The 14,794-nt window shown below is 45.0% G+C and overlaps 2 protein-coding genes across 2 annotated transcripts in view; both read right to left on the bottom strand.

Moving 5' to 3' along the window:
* Nucleotides 1–425: 425 nt before the first annotated feature.
* Nucleotides 426–14,794, bottom strand: part of UBOX5 (U-box domain containing 5) — a 16,689-nt gene continuing 2,320 nt past the window's right edge. The window contains exons 2-5 of the mRNA XM_018570698.1: nucleotides 5,047–5,139; nucleotides 2,206–3,397; nucleotides 1,803–1,964; nucleotides 426–657 (exon numbers count right to left, since the gene is read on the bottom strand). Coding sequence (XP_018426200.1) covers nucleotides 449–657; nucleotides 1,803–1,964; nucleotides 2,206–3,397; nucleotides 5,047–5,100 — 1,617 coding nt within the window. The 5' untranslated portion in view covers nucleotides 5,101–5,139 and the 3' untranslated portion in view covers nucleotides 426–448. The remainder of the gene's footprint in view (nucleotides 658–1,802; nucleotides 1,965–2,205; nucleotides 3,398–5,046; nucleotides 5,140–14,794) is intronic.
* FASTKD5 (FAST kinase domains 5) overlaps nucleotides 10,531–14,794 on the bottom strand; it is a 6,565-nt gene continuing 2,301 nt past the window's right edge. The window contains exon 2 of the mRNA XM_018570695.1: nucleotides 10,531–12,917. Coding sequence (XP_018426197.1) covers nucleotides 10,531–12,900 — 2,370 coding nt within the window. The 5' untranslated portion in view covers nucleotides 12,901–12,917. The remainder of the gene's footprint in view (nucleotides 12,918–14,794) is intronic.

Below are 14,794 nucleotides of genomic sequence, written 5' to 3'. Positions count from 1 at the left end.
AATGAATCATAAATACAAATTTACAAAGTTGGTGATTTTCCTGCCTTGCCTTACCATATCAAAGCTGAAATAAAATGGAGCTTTCCTTTAAGGAAGGGGTGCATATGGCACACAGAACACAAGTGCACTTAATTCCAATATAGAATCCTTGAAAGAGCCCACGTTGTTTTAAGCTAGCACAGCGATTAATTTCTGTAAACACACACACAAAGGAAAAAATAAAGTATCTGCATTCAGGGGGATACTTTTTTAGCATGGATAGGAAAAAGCTGCCCCAGCAACATGTTTAAACCTCCAAACTTGACCACCTAAGGAAATACATACAGGTTTGTATTAATTAGCAGCAAAAAAAAAAAATCGGTGATGTTAAGCATTACGTCCTCCGAGGGGACCTGTGCGCAGAACTCTTTCCAGTTACATTCGGGGAAAAGCCTCCAGTCTGTATGACTTACAGATGGACTCGCAGCACATCGCGGGTGGCGACAGACCTGTTACAATTCTTGCACACAATAGAGAAACTCTTCTGTGTTTCAGCTAAGCAAGGACGACACATAAGGTGGCCACAGGAGAGCTGGTAAACAGGTTCTGTTCTACAGTATGTTGAAAACATCTTCATACAGGAAGCGCAGCTTTGAACTGGTCCGTTTTGATTTGGTGCTGGAGGGAAAGAAAAACAAAAACAAAAATCACACCTAGAAAAAGAGTTAAGAGCTCATGACAACTTCTCAACCAAGTTTATCGTTCAAACACACACAAAGTAAAGTCGGAAAACTCCCAATAGAAGTCACAGGAAAATAAAGTTTTTCCATTAGTAAACCATCAGATCAATGCAACTGCATTCTTACATTTATAGATCACTTATGTTACATGAAAAAAGTGAGATTACACATTTACAGTACACCTAAGGGGCTCCTGTATGACGGTGTAAACTATTTCCAGATCCAGTTACAATGAGACACGCACACTTTATTAGGTGCACCTATTCAACTGCTCGTTAAGGAGAACTATGCACTGTTTTTCCCCCATAGTTCTCCTAAGGGTCATGGGAGGACATAAAGTAGCGTCCTCCCGTGACCCAAAGCTCAGTATACCGCGAGCTATAGCTTGCGATATACTGAGACCGCCGCAGCCGGGACGGATCCCGACATTAGTGAGTGACAGCTGGCTCTGCCTATCTAAAAGGCAGAGCCAACTGTACCCGCCCCCTCCCCCATCCATTCCGCCAGTCAGTGCTGGACGATCGGAGCGGGTTAATCCCTGCAGGGAGCCATGAGTGACAGTCACTGCTCTCTGCAGGGACAGGATTGAGAAGTGAGCAAGCGCCGTTATGTGTTCGCTCACTTCCCGATCCATCGAGCCGACGTGTGACAGTTTCATTGTCACGCGTCGGCTTGAACTATGAGGATGAGTTATTTCTAGTTTTTGCGATCTCACTCTGGAGCGGAAGACAGACATTAATCTGCCCCCGCATTCTGGTGCGAGCTATCTTTGCCAGGAATTTCAGTTACACAATTAGTAGTTGGTCAAGTAACCATAACCCAAAGAAACAACAAATTGGCCTGGTATGGTAAGTAGGAAGGTATACAGCAGGGGTAGCCAAACTACGGCCCTCCAGCTGTGGCGAAACTAAAAATCCCATGATACATCCCCCTCCAGGAGTCATGTCTGTGGCTGCGAGAATCTTGCAATGCTTCATGGGATTTGTAGTTCCCCCACAGCTGGAGGGCCGGAGTTTGGCTACCCCTGGTAAACAGGCTTCTAGTGAAGTGGTAAGAGAACAGTTAGTGATATGCTGTTAGTACCGGTGGGGAAGTCTGTGGAACAGGACGAGCTGCTGGCACTTTCCATATGAAATCCCTGTTGATTCTTCATAAATTTCGCAGTGTATGTAGGCATGGAGCCCAGGGCGGAGGTGAGAGCCTGGTCTAGGCTTTGCGTAAGCCGCTGTTCGTGTGACATCGACTCTGTTCACAAATACAGAAAACATATAAATCCTATGTTCACACTCACAAAGTGTAAGGTTAGTAACGAGTGAGCAAACAAATCCATGTGTGTGGTTACTAGGCTGGTCACTGTTTTTGTTTGCTAGTGTACAAATACTACTGAAGGTGTCAGTATAACCCAAATGTCTCTTAACCCTGTCCCCCTCAATGAACAAGAGAAAGACATACACATAGTTAATGATGTGGAGAACTTGGAAGATACCTGAGTTTGAGCAGTCCATCTGTGACATTTGACAATCCCCTTCAATCTTCATTTTTTTTGTACCAAAATCTGATGTAGAAGAAGAGCAGAGGCCACTAACAGCTGAGAAAAACGTGTCTACATTATCACCGTCATTAGCCGAATCCTCCATCCACTCCACCTTCCTCTTCATGGAAGACAAGGCTATGGCAGAAGGCGTCACTGGTCCCCCTGGTCTCGCCCTGCCCAAAAGAGTAGACCCGGGGACAGTGTGCTGGAGGAGGTAATAATCTACCCTGGCTTTCAGAGAGGGATGGGGAAGGGGCTGGGATTGGGGAGTGTATGGAACTCCAGTAAACGGGTCACTTGGCATTCTACCCCATGATGCTTCACTTTGGTTGCATTTATCAAGTGTGTTTTGGTCAACAACTTTCCCGGATGGCAAAATCATGGGGAAACTCATGATTTCCAGTGTGATGGGATCCAGAAATTCCTCCGGCACATCTTGGAGAATATTGGCAAGTTCGCTTAGGCTGTGTTGTGCGTTGTCTGAGTTACTGTAAGACATGTGGTTACTTTCCATTGGAGAGGCGGGTTGAGGCTGTCCAAAACTATTGGAAAGGCTCAGAACGGCGACCTGGTACACGCTCTCCACCGCTTCTTTTGGACAAGTCTTAGAAGGCTGACCCCACACCTCCACCCTCTTTATTGAGCAAGGAGCACCACCAGCTATGTGCGTTATACAGATTTTCAGATGGGTGACATTGCCAAGAGAGTGCTGGCCTTTATTCCAGAGATCCTGGCATGAAGACCCATGGTAGGACATCACGCTGTCGGTATGATGGAATGGGTGTCTAGACTTGAAGCTTCGGTTATTAAACGTAGCCTTGCTTTGATTTCTCAGTAGCACTTTACCCACCAAAGCAAATAGTTCTTTGTCCGCTCCTTGGCCAACCATAACAGGCTGACCGGATTCCTGGCTGTTCCAACACATTTTATTGGTGGAAGTAGCTGTAAAGATTTCCATTCCAGTGAAGGGAGGGTGACCCCCAGAGGAAGTGTCTATGTTTATCCTACATATGTCTATGTTAAATGGGAAAGTGAAAGTGATGTGTACAGGAGGCTTAATAAAATATTCACAGCGAAACCCTCGGTTCCTTTTAGCAAGGTCTTCGGTGATTAGATTTTCCACTTCATAGCCGTCCGCACTGATCTGGGGCCAAAATGTAAGAGAACATATAGAGTTAAACAGAGGCAGTATAAAAGGATATTATAAAAATACTAGATGATGAAACATTAAAATATAAAATTCCTATATAGAAGATAGAAAATAGTGAATAAGAATTCAGTCCAGATTATTCTCTGGTGGGTTAAGGTGACAACTGACGGCTAAAGATAGGGCACCACTAGCATACTCTACTTCTTCCTAAAGTCGACTGGTGCTATGCCCATACAAAAGGGCCCTACTAACAGAACCTATCCTTTTTTTCTGCGGCCTCCATTATCTATTTACATCCAGCACCACAGGCTCATTACAGCCCTATATACTGCTCCAGGTCAGGAGACAAAAAGGTAGACAAGCCTTATAAGCTTTAAACTTTCATTTTCGGCACTTATTGAGACTTAAAGGAGAAGTATTGGGAGAGTAAAATGTACTCTTTCCAATACTTGGAGCCGGCATGACACTGCAGGTGTCGCATGCCGGCTCTATAGAGCGAGAGCTGAGTGATCTTGAACCCGCAGGGTTTTCCCCCTTCCCCTCTGTTCCTTCAGCTCTATAGAGCGAGAGCTGAGCGATCTTGAATTTGCAGGGTTTTCCCTCTTCCCCTTTTCTGTTCCTCCAGAGCTCATTGAAGGGGACAGAGGGGAGGAGGCTGGCACAGCTGGCTCTAGAGAGGCAGAGCCAGCTGTCAATCAGGCAGCGGGGTGGATCCCGACAATATAGGTCAGGATCATTCCCCGGCTGCAGCGCAGCTCTGCGCTGTCAGCAGGCAGGTTTTTTTTTTTGATCTATAGTCGACATTAGTAAAATTGAAAGAGTGAGTGCGTTAATGTATTAAAATCTTATTATACTTAAAATCCTATTTATATATAGCCGATAACTACCTGTACACATGGGGCAGCCATATTTGCTTTATTTGTGCCTTGCTGATCTTGTTTATTTCATTGCTTTTTATATGTCTTCAAAGATTGGGGCCCTGCAGTGATATACAGATGCAACTTCCATGACTTTTCAGCCCTTGAAACACCTCACTCACTGGATACGTTGTTACCCACGTTGATATAACAGATAGGAGGAAGTGTGGTATCTGATCGCACTTGAAACCTCACTTTGTTCACCCAGTTTGCTCAGCGCGTTTTTGATTTGGAGGACGCCTGGATGCAATGCATGTGAATATAACGTGATTGATGATCCAGAACATTGGGACCTGCAATTCACTTGTTGAGAGGCTGTTCCAAGAGGTGCATGTAGACTGACTTTGTGGTGGTCAAAGCTCATCTAGGGAGTGGGCTGCCTGAAGGGCTATAGCAATTGAATGTACGGGTGTAAATCACAGCAGGATCTTTGCTACGGAGCACAGGAGTGAGGTACAGTCAAGTAGGTGAAAAAGAGCGTAATGTAAAGATTTGTCAATAATATTTAATGACTGGGAGCCAAAACCATGTGATATAGGGCTGCCTGGGCTGGGAGCTCTGGGAAAAGCATTGTTTTATAATTGAAGGCAAGAAACTAATTTGTAATTCTGTTCCCTATGTATTTGTGAATTCATTTTAATAACAGGATACTTTAAAACTACAGACACATTTTATTCGAACAATACAAATTTAGGAGAGTTCCTAATCAAATGTTGAAGAATGTACCTTATTGCAGGCTATGTGTGGCCTAAACTGTGGAAGACAAACGTTGACCACCATCCTGACTGATCACTGTGACGGATCTCCAGACAGGAACACCTGGAAGAGAAAAGGAAATTACTACATTTACTAGGAGGTGCACCGAAATGGAAATTTTAAAACCGAACCGAAATAAAATTTGTCAGGCTGAAACAGAAATGTTTTTTTATTTTTTCAAATATTTTATTTGTTTTTATTTTTTATAAACATTTACATTTGTTTATATTTATTATTTTTTTAATATTTGTATTTTTTACATTACTTTTAGGGGTTTCGGGGAAATATTAAGGGGCTAAACAGACCCCTGATATTTCCCTTTTAAAATAGAAAAAGAGATTGAGAACACAGAGTCCTCTATGTCTTTTTCTGTGTCACCTGTTATCAATGAACAGGAATCCTCTATACTGAGTGTTCCTGTTCATTGATAACATGAGGACATGGTGTGTTTACTATTACCACAATCATGAATGGACAGGAGGTGATGTAGATCACTGCGCATTCATTCATAATTGAGGATATAGTAACCATACCATGTCCTCAATTATCTACAAACACTCAGCGATCACTGATTGCCGAGTGTTTGTACCCGCTCTCCTCTCTGACACGCTGTCACAGGAGGCTGACCGAGCGGAGCAGGGAGGAGAGCCCAGCCTCCTGTGACAGCGCGGCCTGTCTCCGCCCACACACCGCTCTGCTGGACTGCGATAGGAGACTGAGCGGTGTGGGAGGAGACACCGGCCTCTCACAGTGCTCTCCTCCCGCAGAGCTCTGCTATCACAGTTTCTCTCCTCCCCGCTGGGACACAGAGCAGCGCCCAGCGGGGAGGAAAGAAACCTGGGATGCGCCGTTGTATCGGCAGGAATATGGCACTTTCGGCAGTATGCCAAAAGTGCAATTTTCGGCCGATATATCGGCGCATCCCTAAAATTTACAGATTCTGAACTCAGATTGCTCCCCTAAGCAGCCTATGGCTAAAACCCAATCAATGTCTATGAAACTCTCAATGAACTCATTTATTTTTTACCTGCTGATCCAGCCAGTTTCCTCCTAGGGTCCTTTCTGTCCTAGGGTGACAACGTTCCCTAAGCAAAGTTGTCAACCTTGGATGTGTTCTCCCTGACCACTGAGGACTCCATTTAGACATGCCAATCCACAGCATGGCGTCCACACGGGGTGCAAGGCAACGTGCAATGTCCATATTGTGTACTCATGCCATGCATATGGCTTGAGTACACAAAGCAGAAGTGGGCAAGAGAACAAAAAGGTGAATGGGAACACGGCATGTGGATCCCCAAAACAGTACAAGGGTTAATTTTTAAAAATAATAATAAAAAAGGACACTGCTTAACTAGGGAATGTTCGTGGGAGAAACTATGGCATCTTATTAAAAAAAAAAAAAAGTCCTGCAGTACTTACAGTTTTCTCTCAGCCCCCTTGCAACATCCCAGAAAAACCTGCTGATCTTGCCAGTTCACCTAATGGAGCTTCCCCTGTGATGGAAACAATGCTGCACTGCTCCTGAATTCAGAGCGGAGTTGCCACTCACGTAAGCTGTGCCTGCTTGCACTACACAGTGAAATGAGATTATTCAGGGGGCGTGGCTGTCAGCATTGTTAGTTCTGATTCACAAGCCTGTAGCTTGTCAAACATCACCTGGCCACACCCACTGCTTTCTGGATTGACAGCACTGCCTCTGTTCCTGAAACCCTCCCACTGTGTGCTGCAGTGTCTGAGAGGGGGGAGCGTGTGAGACACAAATGGAGGATTTGTCAGTCAGGTAAGGTGAAGGAAGGTTGTTTTTTTTGTTTATTATGAGGCTTTTGAATCACAAAGTAACTGGATCTGGTAATTGTTTAGACCAGTGATTATTGACCCATTTTTTCAGTCACAGCACACTAAAATTTTGTAAAATCTCGCGGCACCCCAGTTTAAGGTTCACACTTTCACGTCATGCGACCGCGTGTTGCACTTGTACATGTTTTACTAAATTTGCTGCATTGGGCTGCTGCATGTGCGACAAAGAAGCTCGTACAGTATTTTTGACCATGCATTTGTGCATGTTTGATGCACGTCAATGCCCAGGAAAAACACATTTTACCCGCTGCTTTTGGGGTCCCATTAACAAGCAATGGCACAGCAAGCGTGTCACACGCATGCACTACTTTTTTCAACCACATGATATTGCAGCAGTGTGTGTAATGGCGCGCATTGTGAGCAGGAGGTGTATTCAGGTGCGTTTCAGTGCATTCCAGACCAAACATGAGACAAAGAATTTTTCTGGTCTGAAACAAACTGTGCTGATGTGACCAGAAATAGCATAAGGATACATTAGGATGCATTTTGGGTCCGGAAATAATCTGGTGTGGTCTGGAGATGATCTGGATGTGATGTGAATGGGCCCTTAGAGTATGGAGAAAAGTTGGAGAGTGCTGCGGTCGCACTGTTCACAGACACTTCTGCACACAATGGTCATGAAAATAAAAAAGGAGCGTATATTCTGTTATCTGTATTTGCCGCCATGATTTTTGTAAACTTGAACAATATAGAACATTGGGATTGTTAAAGGGTTTCTAAACCCTCACTTTTTTTGCCTATATCTACGGCTAGCAAGCAGAAGATGTATGCAAAAAAAAAACCAAAAAAAAACACTTCAAAAACGGTTTAAACTTACTGGTGTCCTCGCCAAACGCTCCCGTCCGAAAATGCTCGGGCGGCCCCAAAGCATCTTGGGGCGGGCGCATGCGCAGTTTGGATTTTCGGCCGGGAGACAAGGAGAGACACAAGGTAAGTCTATGGACGCGTGCATCCGCATGCAGACACTGTGGGACAGGAAGTGCCAACAAGGACAGAGGAGTCAGCGCTGGATTGGAGACCCGCCGCAACGCTGGAGAGAAGGCTGAAAAGGACAGGAAAGGAGGAAGATCAGATTAAGAGGCGTCATTTAAAAAGGAGAACTATGGGGTTAAGGCTTTTCACCCTAAGCTCAGTAAACCGCGAGCAGTAGCTCGCAGTAAATCGAGACGCTGAAGCGGATCCCGACAATTATCTAGAAGCAGAGCCAGCTGTACCCGCCCCCTGCCCCGTCCGTTCCGCCAGTCAGCGCTGGCGGATCGGAGCGGGGGGAATCCAGCCCCTCCCCGGTCACGGCAGAGATCCATGACAGGATCGAGAGGTGAGCAAACGCCGGTATGTGTTCGCTCACCTCCCGATCTACTGAGCCGGCCTGTGACAGTCTCATTGTCACAGGTCGGCTAGAACTATGAGGTGAGTGAAAAGCACCCACCTCATAGTTCTCCTTTAGGCCCCATTCACACTGAGCGACATGAAAATCACGCGATTTTATATGAGCGATATTGAGCCACATCGCGCGACTTTTCCCTATTGGGCCATATGCAATCAGGAGCGAAATCGCTCGAAAAAAGGGTCATGGAGGAGCGACGAGCTACAAGCGATATTGAGCGACGAGATGTGAACAGCTCCATTGAAATGGATTGGAGAATCACTTTAATGTCGAATAAAACTGCCACACTGTTTATGGCCGGTGTAATAAAGAGCTGCAGTGCCACCTGGTGTACATGTATAGTAACTGCAGAACGGCTGCTCAATGGAAAAAATAATAATAATTCTTGCAATTGTTAATATAAAATCAGCTCGCCAATAACACACCTGACCCTTCAACTATTGGATATGTAACTAAAATGTCACCTAAACTCAAAAGTTACTATTAAAAGCCCTCATAATCCTCAACTATCTCTCTTACTATGATGAAGAGGATTATGTACACTGAACTCTAAATCTGATAATAATGATGACATTGTCCCACACATCTCAGAAGTGTGAAGCCCAAATGATGGCAATGAACAGTATGGATTTTGGGCAATTAGGAAGAAAGCTCACCAATTTCCAGGCCTGGTTTTGTTTGCTCCAAATATCCCCATGGATGCAAACAAATATTTTGAGGAAGCCCAATTAGTCATGAATAAAGATCAGATGGCAGAACAATCAGATACACTGGGCTTTCAAGAAGCATACGACCATTGCAAGACAAAAGTCTTGCGATGGTCGTAAGGTGTATGGGCACCTTAAGAAGTGGTTCTCATTGGTGACCAATGAGTGCTTGCAATTTGTGAGCGAAATTCAAAATCCATAGCACAGGGCCGTACATAGGAAAGTGAACTTGCTCTTTAATGCACATTGTGCGTGTTACAACGCTGCCCGGCTACCACAATATGGCACACAGTGGAATGAGGGCAGCACTCAGCACGGCGGGGTTGATTTTAACTTTTGTAACCACTTGCTGGCTGGGGCTATATCAGCCAGAGAAATGACAGCTGAATGCGGAAGTGATTTAATACACGCCACTCCCGCATTAAGGACGTGGGAGGGAGATGGCAAGGAGGAAGATGCCGATCTCCCTCATCTTCCTCCCGACACCCGCCAGTGCCGATCCCAGGCCACAGAGGTGCCCAGGATGGAAGGTGAGGGTGCAGGACAGTGCAGCACATACAAGCGATTGGATGGCTATAGAGCCGCCAATCTCTTATATGTTTAAAAGTCGGTAATGGCTCTTTACATTTGACAGGTTTTTTTCTGCCCGTGCATTTGGGGTGCCATTTAAATGGCAATGCATTTTCCACACCAGAACGCACAGTAGGTGTGATCGCATGGGATTGTGTGATGCACTGTACTAGTGTGAACCAGTTCTTTAACCTGGGGTCCAGTGTGGGCTGCTGTGCTGTGATGGAGCTCCATCCATATGTGCATTGCTAGTACAGCTCCCATGCGCACCTGTAGAGTTGCCTGGAGCCAGAATGTGACATCACTCCAGTCCAGGCACCTTTATAGGACACGCGAGGGAGCTGTAAGCAATGCACATAATGATTAAGCTTCTTAGCGGCCATACCCCAACCCTACCCTGCCTCAAGTCAACACTCGACGCCGGGCAGCATATTTTGAATGGCTGCTCGGTGTGAGAACCTAGTGCTGCGTTAGGGGAAGGCTGAAGAGCCTATCGCCTAGAAAAGTGAAAGGCATGTGGTGACCCACTGAACACCCTCCCCCATTTCTTGTGTGGGCATCACAGGGACAGAACTGATAGAAAATCTTGCAAACGGGGGCCGAAAGAAAAAAAAAAAAAAAAAACCAACAAAAAAGAAAAAAAAAAAAAAAAAAAAAAAAAGGACTTACGATACAATAGTTTTCCAACTACAAAATCAAGGCCACATTATTTTCCAGCTCCTAGAATTGGAGCTCTTCTGCTGCAGAGATAAATCTAAAGAATGTCAACAGAGGCCCAACCAAAAAGCAGAATTTCCTACTTGTGCATGTACAGCAAAGAGGGTGAGGGGGTTGCAAGGAAACAGACAACCAAACCTTTAGATATGAAATAATTCTAGACACATGATCACAGCACTACATTAAAAAATACGTTTTATTCATCAGCGTTTTCCTTCATTTAACCTCAACTGAGCCAAACACTTTTTGGTGCAGATAGGCCATTTTTTCGGACTGTGTCTGTTTGGCAAGCGGAAACCATTCCCAATAGGGCACGTCGACCACTACGTATCCTAGCTTCCGTAGCTGGCGTCTTTTCAAAACATAGAGCGCCGTAGGTTCCGTGAAACAGTTGGAGAGGTACTGATTGCGGTTTGTAACCTGGATAGCCAACTTGATGACCACAGATTGGCCGGCAGGATTTTCAGCCTTCTCCGGCAAAGTTGCCTTTGACAAGTCTCTGACGGTGTTGGGATCCTCTGGATTGGTAACAGGTCTACTCTTTGAGCTGGTAGGGATTCGCTTGGCTGTATTGGTTAACTGACTTATGAGGTCATCAGTGATTTTAACATTACAGTGTTTAATAAGAGGCGGGTCAAGTTCCTCAACAACGGTATTGACAGCAACAGGCTTTCCATTCACATCTAAGTGGACTTCAAAATCTTTGGACCTGGTGTGCGGCAAAATCATATGCTCCTTTACGTACTGCGGCCCGCCCAAAATATGCTGCAGCAACATGCCAGCTTCAATCCACTCTTCCCTTTTGTGAATGTCCCGGGTGGACAGTTCAACAATCATGCCCGTTACTTCTTTTCGGAACTCTGGGGAGATAGTATCACCAGTGTATTGAGGACATTCGATTTCTACAGAGCCAGCAATCGTAAACAGATCCTTTTTAAGTTCAAACGCACGTACTTTGGCCGAACGCATGACAAACTTTTCACTCAAAGCAATACTGATCAGATCCAATGGATACTGTTGACAGAAAACAAGCCCCATCAAGCAAGTAAGAAAATGTTCAGGATATTTCATAAATTCTTTCAGGTTTTTATGGATTTGCTTGATAAAAGCAGCGTAGAAGACGTCGGCGTTTGGCGGTTTGTATCCGAGCATGCCGAAAGACCACAAGAACTTAGCGAGGTCTTTGCTCCGGCAGTAAGACAATCTACTGGGGATAGCTAAAGCTACAGCATTCATGAGGTCCTCGTTTAGATTGCGCATGGACGCAAAAGCCAAGACAACATGCATGATGCCCTGCATTGTCATTTTAGGTACGCGTTTAGAGGCCTCCTCTCCAACTTGCCTGAAAAACTGCATGTGGAACGCACGGGTGAAACGGAACATTTTAAGCACGCTCACCAAGGAAAAATTGGTCACTTGTTCGATGTTTTCTACGATGATGTCGCCAAATTTTTCTGTGAGGTGTAGTGATAATCCATTGCCGGTTTTAAAAAAGCCAAGGCAAACCGTGCCAATTTCTTCAAGGTTAATGGACTTTATATATCTCAGGACCATCGGCTCAATTTTCTCCAGCAATTCCTTTGGGGCATGCCTCCCCTCACCGATAATATATATCAACTGTATTAACTGGGGCAAGCTTAAGTCTGAACAACTTAGCTGCATGCAGCTGTACGTAAGGTTCAAGTACTCGGGAAAATGAACACCTATATACCGAAAGGTATCTGCCACCAGCAACAACTCGTTGGTAGATAACTGCCTGACCCTAAGACAAAGCTCTTGCTCATATTGTTTTAGCATGGGGCACGGGGCAATTCCGAGACGTACAAATGCACCAAGAATACTAATGATTTCCGAGTTGGTGTAAAAGGGAAGATTTGAAGTACTGCAGCTGCACAGCGTTCTAAATCTTTCATCTGATTTGATAGCCAACAGCATTTTTTCAGGTAAATAACTAAGTTTTTCCAAAAAGTCTGAAACTTCACTGGGTGTGAGGCGACTGGTAACTTTCTCCAGAATGCGGTCACCTTCCTCCATAGATGTTTCCATAAGACGTTCGGAGTTGTAGCACATTGATTTGTATTCTGGTCTGTGTTGCTGAAAAGCCCGGGGATCTTGTCTAGTGTCGTAGGATTCAATGTCGCCGTACAATCTGTAATCAGAAGCCTCTGACATTTTTTTAAATGTAACCCTGGCTGGCTTTCGCTGATCTAGGCTCAAGCCTATCTGTTTGTCTTTAGGTAAAAACTGCGATATAGTAGCATAAGCCTTTGTTGGTGGTTTAGAAACAAGACTCGGGCAATCATTATCAAAGGAATAAACGTCATTTTCTTCTATTCCTTTCTCATAGTCATTTATTTCGGCCGGAAATGTAGCAGTTTTGTAAGCGACTGGAGACTCCCGATGGCCCAACCTATTTCGGTGATCATCCTCGGAACGAGCAGGTGCATTGGCCGACTTGAATAGGTAACGCCTTCCAAGTTCATCAACAGGAGGATTATGCCATGCCCATTTAGAAGTTGATAGGGCAGCCGCCTGAAAAACCACTCTCGGTAATCTTCGGGGGATGAGAATGGCCATGAATCCCATGGGGTCACCTTCGAATACTGAAAAAAGGGCACATGAAGAATGCAGGTGAGTGTCCGCCATGAATAATAAAAAAAAAATTATGTAGACTTTATCGTACAAAAATACAGTCTGAAAAAGATCTTGCTGGTCAAAAAGGTATAATCTGCAAGCTCTATGGTTAGAAAAGCATTTCAGGGTCTAGAAATGGTCTTAGGACATGTATGGGAGATGCTGAACAGCTGCGTCCATTCAAAGTCTCCGGTAGAGGTCAGTTTGGTTAAATACCAATCACAACAATCGCTGAATAAAATTATACAGATGATCAGACTAAGTAGCATTTTCAGGAGACAACAGCAGTAGTGGATGGTAAAAAACAAAACAAAAAAAAAACTCCCCCAAGGGGGACGCGCGTAAAGCATCATTGCACACATACTTCTCAAAACATCCTACTCCAGCGACGCAAAATCTGCAATCTCCCTCGTGGTGCAAGTGCGGCCGAATGTGCACATTCAGCCGTACTAGCGCTGTGGGAGGACAGGAAAGCAAGCGTGATGATCGGGGAAGCAGGTAAAAAGCTACGTTAATTTTAGTGCACAAAAACGCAATATAATACCCAATGTTTAGCAACGCCTAAAACCCTGTACAGGTCATCAGTTTAAAGATGTGTGAATATTGGCCCCTAGAATTATTGTTCTCACTTGTGCACGCGGCGATACCCAATATGTGTAGCGCGATCGTCAGTTTTGTACACAGGCACACCTGACGCATATTTATGTTAAAACAACTAAGCCACATTGTATTAATAGTTAAGGTTCTAAATGCATTTTAAAGATTTAACTCCTGAGTTTAGTGTCACTTTAAGATGACATTAGGGGTATATTCGACCCCTAGTGTCACCTTTCCACTCCAAAGCCATTGAACGCCAATTGCTTCTAATGCAATCAGCATCACAACCGGCTTCATTCAGTTGGAAGGAGATCACTGAACGGATGTTCGCCAGTCTCCTTCCCTTCCACAACTGTGATGCCGGTCCCGGGCCCGCAGGAGGGGTACTTGAGCCTGGGAAGCAAGGCGGGGGGTGTCTGTGCACTACACTGGCCCATGGAAGTGATCTGGCGGCAGCTAAGCCACCAGAATCGCTTCCAGTGCAATGCTGACAGTCAGCTTTAGGCCTGGTTCACACCTGTACGTTTTGTAGCGCGTTCAACGCTCTACGAACACTCTACAAAACGCTCAAACATGAAAATCCCATTGTTTTCTATGGGTATACGGCAAGACCATTTCACCCAGTCTGAACGCGCTACAAAACGGCCTACGCATGAAAGGGTACATGAGCTTCTTTGCTGCGTTTTTGTCGCGTGTTTCCATTGGGATACAGCCAAGTAGCACTCGGGAACGCGCGTCTGTGGCGCGTTTTTTTTTACCGCGAATCGCGGTAAAAACACACTTCACGAAACGCGTGACAAACGCGCATATTCGATACACCTAGGTGTGAACAGAGCCTTACACATGTAAACAGAGTACTGGCGGCAGTCTGTTTAAAGGGGCCCACTGCTAGCCCCTTTAAACAGACTGTATGTATGACACCCATCGGTGGCAGCGAAATGGTTAAACAAGTCTCCCAGCTTTAGAAACAGTGGAATGGTAACTACCAGCTCCCAGAGAAAACTATTTACAAGGCAGCGAGAGGGGAATTTACCAAAACTGGAGCAGACACAATCTGGAGCAGCTGTGCACGGCAACCAATCAGCTTCTCTCTTTCATTTTCAAATTTTAACTGAACAAACTGAAGAGAGAAGTTGATTGGTTGCCGTGCACAGCTGCTCCCGTTATGATCAATTCCCCCCCACCCTGAGAATATATAAGACAGCAATACACAACAGTGGTGTATATCTGTAATGTTCTGAGCAGGAAA

The sequence above is a fragment of the Nanorana parkeri genome, unplaced genomic scaffold (assembly GCF_000935625.1).
Source record: "Nanorana parkeri isolate BGI_ZX_2015 unplaced genomic scaffold, ASM93562v1 scaffold1583, whole genome shotgun sequence".
Classification (NCBI taxonomy): Eukaryota; Metazoa; Chordata; class Amphibia; order Anura; family Dicroglossidae; genus Nanorana; species Nanorana parkeri.
Note: the sequence above shows the minus strand (reverse complement) of the source record. Positions and strands in the feature narration are given on the sequence as shown.